Source organism: Condylura cristata, unplaced genomic scaffold (assembly GCF_000260355.1).
Source record: "Condylura cristata isolate star-nosed mole 26May11 unplaced genomic scaffold, ConCri1.0 scaffold00037, whole genome shotgun sequence".
Taxonomy (NCBI): domain Eukaryota; kingdom Metazoa; phylum Chordata; class Mammalia; order Eulipotyphla; family Talpidae; genus Condylura; species Condylura cristata.
The window spans coordinates 10,375,042-10,385,024 of record NW_004567138.1 but is presented as its reverse complement, the minus strand read 5'-3'; the positions used below and the strand labels follow the sequence as shown (position 1 = coordinate 10,385,024).

Below are 9,983 nucleotides of genomic sequence, written 5' to 3'. Positions count from 1 at the left end.
GCCACCAGGGAGGGCCCAAGGTGTCCTGTTTTTAAAACATGCTTTTTTAACAAGGCAGTTGTCAGGGTATTCCTCAGATAGTCATAGAAGGAAGTGCTTGTACTTAACACTGGATAGAAAGGCTGCAACATAATTAATACCTCTGTGCCTCAAGACAAAGTCGTGGTAAATAAAGTCCTGTGCAGTACAGTTGCCATCACTTTGGGGCTTCCTGTCATCTGCATCACTTGGGGGCATCTGTTGGAATCTATGGTTTGGCCCTTAGAACAATTGTTTCAGTTTCTAGATGGTTCTGACAGTGTTTCCACCCTCTATCCAAGTAATCTTTCGAGTCTTAAACTAAGACTGTTATCTGAAAAAGCTGGTAACGTTATAGGGCAGGGAGAGGGGCACCCCAGCACCCCATACCTGTCTTCTTTAAATAGTTTTTGCCACCTGCCACATCAAGACAAAACATATGAGACCTTTAATGGAAAGGAACTTTAATAAAATCAGTGTGTAATACAGAAAATGTAACTTTAAAATCAAGCACCCAAAGTTACCCATCCCCTCTTGGGTAAATGTGTAACCAAACAGGATTGGCCCAAAACAAGGCCCAAATGCCACTACAGATCTGAAGTACCTTCCTGCAGGGACCCATAGAAAAGGGTCAGAGGTAGTCAAAAATTCTAGAAGGGAAAGAACCACATGAAAATCAAGATAAATGCTGCCATAGTCAGCCTCTCCACGTTCCCTCACCCATATCTGTTTCAGGCGGTCCAGACCAAGAAAGAAGAAACATGTCTCCCTGTGCCACGTGCCTCCCTTAGGTCTCCTTCTGGCTCTCCATCCAGCTTCCTTCCCACTCCAGTCTCTTCTCCAGCTTCTTCTCCCTGCTCAGCTCCACCCTTCCTCTTTTCCTAGGGAACACCTGTTATAATAATGTATCAATTATATGTCAGTGTGAGTATACAGGTCATGTGACTTAAAACTAAAAATTCAAGGAATTGGACTCATTATTAAGCAATATCCATCTTGGTTCTTGTAGATGGTTGTAGAAACTGAGAAGTGTAGCATCTGCATGAAGATGGCGTCGCCCGAGGATGTGAATGACGTGCTGGCTCACATCGGTACCTGCCTGAGGAGGATATTTCCTGGCCTCTCTCCAGTGTGAGTTTTCCGGGGAAGGGGGACCACAGCAGCGAACATGTTCTTCTTCAGCATGAAATAAGATTATGCCTTCATCCGCCTCTCTTAGTTCTTAGTTCTTCTCTCATACTTCCTTCTCTTAAATATCTAAACTCTAACTCAAATCTTTGTGCTTTATGTGTGAGGTTTCTATAGGGCCATGCCTTATTCTGGAAAGAACATGAGTTAAGAAGGGATTTGGCGGTTTTTCAACTCTACTCATTAGACCAAAACTTAATGTATAAACCTTTTCAGTAAAACTGGAGATTGACCTCAGAGTGAATTTTCCTCACGCTATTAACTGAATACCAAGGGCTGAATACTTTGTATAAAAGTGTTGAACATAGTATTGATGAGTAAGAGTGCTTCATTTTCTGTTGTTTTTCCCTCCTGTTCAGTCAGAGGAAATTTAACGAGAAAACAACCATGAAAATGAGCTTCTTTCCTTTTCCTCCTCGTTTTCTAAATATACATTGAGGGATATTAGTAGCTTTTCTTAAGCTTTTTGTTTATTTTTTTTGTTAAGCATTTTTTAGTCAATTATGCACTTGGGTAATGGAATTGTTACTTAAGAAATGTGAGATTTATTGGAAAGAGAGAAATAAATTAGCTGAGGTGAAAGAGCAGAGAGATTTTTGTCAAAAAGCTCCATAAAAAAACAGTTCAATAGTCAGAATACCTTTGTGATGGAAGATGATACAGGTATCAGAGAAAGTCTTTTTCCTATGATTCTCCCTACACGGGGAGGCCTTGAAGCTTCAGATAGACAACTGTAAGATGATTTTCTGAGCAGCTTGCTTGGTGGGAATGGGAGGTTGTAGCCAGAGGGGGATTTTGAAGACTGTTGCCTTATAGAACATGTGTCTACATTGTCCTACCTGAAAGTTAACAGGCAAAGCAGCAGAAAAACTGAGTCTTTGTGTCTTTCAGACCTTCTCGTTCGTTGTCTGAAAGTGGCTCAGTTGATGGGAATTTTCTTTTAGGTTCCTTGAGTTTGAGACTGCTATTTGGTTCTTTTCACTGGGTTCTTTGTTTCATCATGTAAAACCAAAAGAATGGAGGGAAGAACCCTGTGCTTTCTGGTTGTCCAACTTGGGCTTCTATTTTCTGACGCTTCAGTCTTCATCCCTTGGACTGGGTGTAGAGGGAGCTAAGTGTCCCTGGCCTCAGTACAGTAGATGGAGGGGTGCTTTGAGGCTGCCCCCTACCTGGCTAGTAATTCCCCATGTGAGGACCTCTCTTGTGTGAGGAGAGATGTGGGGTCAGAAGGGTGAGGTGAGGAGTGAACCAACAGTGTCACTAGGTAAATAGCCAAAAGCAAACATTCATTTTTTAAAAAATAAATATGTATGTTATGTATTTATGTATGTATATGTGTGTGTGTATATATATATAATTATTTAGAGTATATATAATTATTTTTTACATGATTCTTCATTTTGCTCATTTTTCCATCTCAGTTGTAATCCTCGTGGACTTCCACCACCAGTTCACCCGTGTGCCATCACCATAGTCCCATGTGCTCTTCCCACCCCAGTTTTGATCCTATTCCCCTTTACGCCCCCATAAAATATCAAAAATAAAATATCTTTGGTTTATAGTTGTTCATTTTTAGCTTATTACAATTGGTTTTTCCCCCCAGACCCCTTACACTCCTGCTGTGAGTGAAACCATCCTGTATTTTTCTTTTTCTTTCTGACTTATTTCACTAAGCATGATCCCTTCCAGCTCCATCACGTTGCTGCAAAAGGCATGAGTTTATCTTCTTGATTGCTGAGTAATACTCCGTTGTATGCACATACCACATCTTCTTAATCCAGTCATCTAATTTTAGGCATTTGTGTTGATTCCACGTCTTCCCTATTATAAACAGAGCAGCAGTAAACATAGAGGTGCAGGTGCCCTTCTGAATCAGTGTTTTTGTGTCTTTTGGGAAGATACCTAAGAGTGGGATTGCTGGGTCATATGGAAGCTCCTTTTTTAGCAGTTTGAGAAACCTCCAAACAGCTTTCCATAGTGGTTGTACCAGTTTGCATTCCCACCAGCAGTGCAGGAGAGTTCCTTTTTCTCTACATCCTTGCCAAAATTTGTTGTTGCTAGTTGTCTTAAGATGTGCCATTTTCACTGGGGTGAGGTGGTATTTCATTATGGTTTTAATTTGCATTTCCCTTATCACAATTGATGCTGAACACTTTGTCACAGGCCTGTTGGACACCTGCATTTCCTCTTTGGAGAAGTGTCTTTAGTTTTCTGCCTATTTTTTGATGGGGTTCTTTACTTCATTTTTGTTGTTTCCTCAGCTCTTTCTGTATCTTTGTGATCTGTCCTTTGTCATTAGTATTGTGTGCAAAATTTTTCTCCCAATCAGTGGGGTGGCTCTTTGTTTTGTATAGTGTCTCTCTTGTTGTACAGAAGCTCTTTAACTTGATGTAGTCCTAGCTGTTTATACTTTCTTTCACTATCCTTTTTTGGGTGATGTACCTTTATTAAAGGTGTTACTGAGGTATATGTCATATAGTGTTTTGCCAACAATTTCATTTAGATATTTTATACTTTTGGGTCTTATGTCTGATTTTTTAATCCATTTCAAGTTGGTTTTTGTGCATGGTATGAGGTAGTAATCTAACTTCACTTTTTTATGGGTCACAGCCCAGTTTTTCCAGCACCATTTATTGAACAAGCTTTCTTTGTTTCATTGCATATTCTTTGCTCTTCTGTTAAAGATTATTTGTCCATAAAACTGTGGGTTGATTCTGGGTTTTCTATTTGAATACTTTGGTCTGTATGTCTATTCTTGTTCCTAAAACATTCTTAGTAACAGTTTCCTCACCATCCTCAAAGCCACCAGGGACTATATGCCATACTCATAAATTTGCAGTAACTGTAACCTACTTTCCTTAAGCTAACTTTTAGCAGTGTGACTTCCTACAGGAGTTTCCTTATAATTTCCTTCCTTTCATTCCATATTAGCATTGATGAAATAAGAAAATTATTAAGCATGGCCTGTAAGGGCTTAGAAGGCCCTCAGAGCAATATTTAGAAACTGATTTTCTCTGAAATGCAGCCTTATTTGTTTAGTATTCTAGGGATCTAGAGGGCATTGATAATTTTGCTTTGGTTTAGAGCCTTTCATTTTTTTTCTTCCCAGGGAAAATTTTTTCTGTTTCTAAAGAAATGGTCATTGCATATATGTTGGCTTCTAAATCTGTGACCTCTGCCTTCACCTTGATCTTCACTTCCATCTCCCAGTAGCTTGTTGGGCATCTCTCTAAGGATCTTCCCGAACACCTCACACTTGGAATGTTCTAAAGAGAACTTTTTAGTCTCTCCTTTCTCTCCCCCCACCTGCATATAATCCAAGTTCTGTTTCAGTGCCTAGCTTCATCATTTCCATTCCCATTTCCAGCGTCACATTTACATTTGCATTTCCCAAGTTAAAAGCTGAGCTGCTCTAACCAATTAGTTGCCAAGCTCTTTTCAATCCGTCTCGCTAGGTCTTGGTCTGGTGGTTTGTCTTTCTTCCCATTTCCACTGCCTTCATTCAGACCTTCTTGCATTCCCAGGGCAGCATTGTTCTTGCTAGTCTCTCTGCAGCTTGTTTCCCCTCCGCCAACCACCTTTGCCAATAATCATCCTGTAATCCAGACATTCTCTGTGCCCAACATAAGCTCTTAATGATCAGGGTTCGTGCATGACACAGTGTAAATGGAGTTGCCTGGCATAGCAGACACGACCGGACCGTCCTGCCCACAGCCAGTCTGTTCCTGAACACAGCAACCTCTTTGGTCTTTTCTATAGGTTCTTGATTTTGACAAGCTCCTCCTCCAAAAGATACTGCCCAGATACCTGCTTACCTATGAGCATTCGTTCACACGTGCTTCCCCAGCTCTGTGATTGCTTCCCATGCTGGCTCGTGTTGCATTGTGTTATAATTGTTGGTGCATTTATTCACCAAGAGAGTTATACTGACTTCAGCCTAATGCTGGGCAGAGTGCTTAGTGTTGGGGTGCCCCTTGACTGCCTGGAACTGCATTTGAGAAGTTGTTTGACTTACTTCAGAAAACAGCACCACCTCCCCCCAAAGGGGAAAATGAAGTAGCTGTGAATAAATGCTTGCAGCCGATCTTCCACAAAGACTAGTATAAAGAACAAACCTCTGCAAAGGCCCCTCTGGGCCATCATGCTCCAACTAGACCCAATGGAAGAGGAAAGAGCTAGAAGATGGCAAAAAAGTCTTTCCTCTTGGGACCTTTGCTCACGCTATTTCTTCTGCCTCCAAAAGCCTTGGTGTCTTTGAGGAACTGAAAGGTGACCAGTGTGGCTGGAGGTGACCAGTGAATGAAGGAGGATGGAGATGGAAGGGGATGAGAAGTGGGGAAGGTTGGAACAGGGTAGGAGAAGGACATAACAGACTCTGGACTGTAGAATAGAGTGGTGAGAAGTTGGGAATTTTTTAACTTCATGGTGAGACCAGTGGAAGGTTGTAAGTAGGATGTGACGTGATGTCTTTTATAGTTTATGACAAACGAGAAAGCTAATTTGGACACTTGGCCATAACATAGTGGAGTGTCATGCATCTAGGCATAAGCTGGGAGATGAGAGATAAGGAGAGTGGACAGAAAATTTATTGTGCACCCAGCACTTGCTGGTGGATTAAGCAGGTGGGGAACTGCAGTGAGGAAAGGGAGCAGTTGAGGATGTTCCTGTGTTTCTGATGTTGCGACTGGTGCTGCTTTTCGATGGAATGGAGAGGCTTAGGGTAAGCAGGGGGCAGCTTTTTCTTTACTTATTTTTGGAAGGCAGATCCTATCCCGTCTGTTTTAGGCAAGCTAGGTTTGAGATGCAGGACACTGTGGAGCCTGGAGGAGAGCGATCCCGGCCTGGGCATGTAGTGAGCATGGGAATCTCTATTATGAAGATGGTCTTGAATAATCGGAGAGGGATGTGGACCCGGATGAAGCTTGTCCTAGAGAGAGCCCAGCATTTAGAAGCGAAATGAAAGAGGAAGATGGCTGTTGAGGATGGAAGAACACCAGCGGAGAAGCAGAGCCTGGAAGAAATTTTTGAAGGAGAAACTGGTGAACACAGGGTGATGCTGGGTGTTAAACAAGCCGAGGGCCGAGCTGTGTCCCATAGACTGGCGCTGTGAAGGTCACCGTGACTTTGGCTACAGCAGTTGCAGTGTCTTGGGAGGGAAAGACAGACTGCCGTGGGTGTGTGATGTGGAGAAATGAGAAAGTGGATGTGGCATGTATGAAAAACCTCTTAGGGAAGTTTAGCTAAGAAAGGTGACTACTAAAGGAGAGGTACTCAAAGAGGCATGAGGAGAATTGGGGGTTTTGTTGTATTTAGAACGGCAGAAGTTAAAACCTATGGCTGTCATTAGGGCAGTCATTAGGGAGCGTGTTGCTGGAGACAGCAGAGATCAGCCAGCAGAGTCCCTGAGAGGGTCAGAGTGACGCACGGCATGGGATAGACCTGTCCATCCCGCTAGCTTGGGGCTCTTTGAACACAGGTTGTTTTTATTCACCTGAAGTCCCTCGACACGTAGTTGGTACTTGGTGAGCTTTCGGACGCACACAGACATTTTATGATTCCTTTGTGCCACGGAATGGAGAACATTTGAGGAGAGAGTAGGGAACGACGAGGCATTTCAAATGAAAGTACAAAGTGGAAGAAAGCATGGACTCTGATTTCCAGAATGACTTGGCAGAGAATTGAAATGGCTGACGTGGACTTGACTTGCATTTTGTTTTCCTACCAACAAACAGTTACGCTTGTCAAAACAAACTCTTAGTTTTTGTGACTTTCATGTTCTGATTTGACTCTTGAAATGCCATAGGTGGCATTACATGATTTGACAGGGGAAATTAGATGTTAGGGTTGGTTACTGTGTGAGAGAGGATGGGGAAGTGGGGATCTGTATTCATCTATACTGCTAGTCAGCTTGTAGCCAAAACTGTCAGGAAGGGAACTATTTCCTTGACATAATTAACACAAAACACATAAAAATACGTGTCTAGTAATGTCATGGTCCTTATAATAAGTTTGCCCATGATCAAGTTCTATTTGGAATCGTCAAGGTTTGCTGGAGTCATTTGTCCCACAAATATATTACCCGAGCCCATCAGGGGATCCTGAATCCCCAACCCTAATCTTATTCAGGGTCTAGGAAAATGTCTGATGAACAGACAGCAATCAGCAGGGGACTGGAAGGAAACAGCCAGCATAGCTCTCAGGTCAGGCCATGAGTTTTTGAATAATCTGGATTCACTTTATGAAAATGAAACTCTGTCTTCACAGAAATGAAACTGCCTGCACAAATCTGAATTTCTATTTTTCACCGAATAGGTTTTTGAAACTAATACCCGTGATCCAAATCAAATATATAAAAGTAATATGTAAATATGTGTTAAATGCAATCAGTGCTTAAGATTCTAGTCAAGAGAATTCAGGTAGGACAATAAAAGGAAGAATTTTAACTGAAATTAATGTTCACACCAAGATTTCTCCTCTTCCTCCTAAGTATCTGTTAGGATGTTTATTTTTTTCTTTTTTCCCTTTTTTCCCTTTCCCTTACAAAATGGCATGTCCCCTTCATTAAACAAGGAAATTTTATTTCAAGTTTACAGAGAACATTTAAAGATTAAAGAAGAAAAATGTAACTTAAAAACCAGTGCTCTTATTACCAGTGTCTTGCTAATATCCTCATTTTGCTGTGTGGTTCTCTTATGAGTGGCCTCATCTCTGAGACAGTAAACAATAGTCAGGGGAAACTTGGGAAATATTTGTAGCCAAAGTGTTGTTTAATCTGTTTTTCCAGAAGCGTCTGAGGTGTCATTTCTCTTTCGGAAGCTGTTTTGTATTATAGCCTTCAGCTTTTCAAATATCAGGAACTCTGGCTGCTCTCCAAAACCAAGCTAGATTGTTTTAGAAAATATTCATTTAGGACCTTCCTCAGACATACATGTATAGCCGAGTAAAATGTCTCCTTGTCTCCTGTCCTCTATGAGTTTACAGTTTAAAGGTTATGTAAGAAAGTTCTAGAGCTAATACAAATAGGGCATGAGACACCCTCAGATTTCAGAGAAGGGAAAGTGACATTTAATTCAGGATGTCAGGAAAGTAATGTTTGCTTTGTGATTGTTTCCTGTTTTGAGAGGAGGACTTGGGTGGGAGTGAATCTGGAGCCAGCTCTGTGGGGAAATTGGGGCTCTGCAGGGGACTTGTGGGGTTTGAGGGGCCAGACAAATGTATCTTGCCTCTAGGGGACTGCAACAGCCCAAAAGAGCTGGAATTGACAACCTGTGGAAATGACTGAGACAGAGGTGAGATCCCTTCAGAGAGAGGGCCTGGGAGAAAGTATTGATGGGCACCAGGGAGCTCCTGAAGGTTTTGAACTTGAGAATAAAGTGACATTTCTACCTAAGGGAGCTCTAGCCTGTGGTGCTATGAACTAGTCTGTGGTGTTATGGACTTGAGTGGACAGAACCTTCAGGTGGAACAAGAAGGTGTCAGATTGTCTGTATACTTTCGGGGTGGGATTCTGGGCAAGTCCACTCACCTCAATGCCTCAGTGTTTCCTCCTGTAAAATGGGGCTAGTAATACTCACGCAGTTTTGTGAGGATTAAAGTAACTACTGTAAGCTGCAGAAAATGGAGCTCTAGACATTTTAGCTGTAAACAGTATGACAATTGGTTCCCCAGAATGAAATTTACTCTGTGGAACAGGAAATTGGTGACATTTATAGCGAATTTCTTTGATATTTAAAATTTGATATTCTTCAAATTTTGTATCTTTATATATGGGTTGATTGTATTCTGTAATTTTGTTTTCACATGCAAATGACATCCTTTTTCATTTTTTAGTATGATAGAATAGTAGCCTTCTAACATGATTTTATTTTGAAAGATTTATTTATTTTTGCATACAGAACTGGGGTTCAGGCCAGAGGTGCAGGGGTGGTGAGAGGATTCACCAGAGACAGAGTGGGGAGCAGAACAGAACAGGCAGACTGATGAAGAACCCTGCTGAGGGGAGCAGCGGGCGGGGTCAGGAGAGGTCTGCCGAGCCATGTGGGTCACCTCCGGTGCGGGAATCGAACTCATGCTGAAGTGGCTTTAGCTTCTTAGTGCTGTGCTTTAAACCATTGCGCCACCAGGGAGGGCCCCTAACATGTTTTTTTTTCTTCGCCTTTTAGAAGGCTTGATAATTCTGTCACAGGTGACACATTGAAAAGTTGGCTTAGTATTAAGATTGGTGTGTTAAGGTACTGTTTCTTTACAACCATAATAAAAAGGGGTAATACGGGACTTACTATACAAACAAATGAAGGTGTTTTTCCACCTGACAATCCTGTCCTTTCCTAACACAGCAGACAGCATTTTCTTGTTGTTTGGCACCCATGAAACACACCGTTCTGGAGACAGTTGCTGTATTCCATTGGGTGAGCATTGAAATGGAATTCTAAATCAATCAATCAATCAATTTGAGTCGGTAGATTAAAAGGATTTACACATCTTTTTCTCATGTCAACAGTCTGAGTGTGAGATTTGCATAGAGAGCTGCCTGCTTCCTTGTGAACTCCTTGCCACCCAGAGCTATTTTCTGAGTCCTGTGTGAATACAGCACATAATGTAAATGTAGCTGTTTCAGGGCTCCCTGGGTTGTGTGTGAGTGAGTGACAGGCCTGGCAGCAGACCCTTTTCTAGGGTTTTGGTTTTATGTTTTCTGGCCCGTATTTGACAGCAGAACCGTTTTCTCTCTCTCTCTCTCTCTCTCTCTCTCTCTCTCTCTCTCTCTCTCTCTCTCTCTC

At 41.9% G+C, this 9,983-nt stretch overlaps 1 protein-coding gene across 4 annotated transcripts in view; it reads left to right on the top strand.

Annotated features, from left to right (window-relative positions):
- LRRC16A (leucine rich repeat containing 16A) overlaps positions 1 to 9,983 on the top strand; it is a 316,783-nt gene that overhangs the window by 135,505 nt on the left and 171,295 nt on the right. For all 4 annotated transcript variants that reach the window (XM_004693329.2, XM_012732954.1, XM_012732955.1 and 1 more), the window contains exon 5: positions 1,028 to 1,149. In XM_004693329.2, coding sequence (XP_004693386.1) covers positions 1,028 to 1,149 — 122 coding nt within the window. The remainder of the gene's footprint in view (positions 1 to 1,027; positions 1,150 to 9,983) is intronic.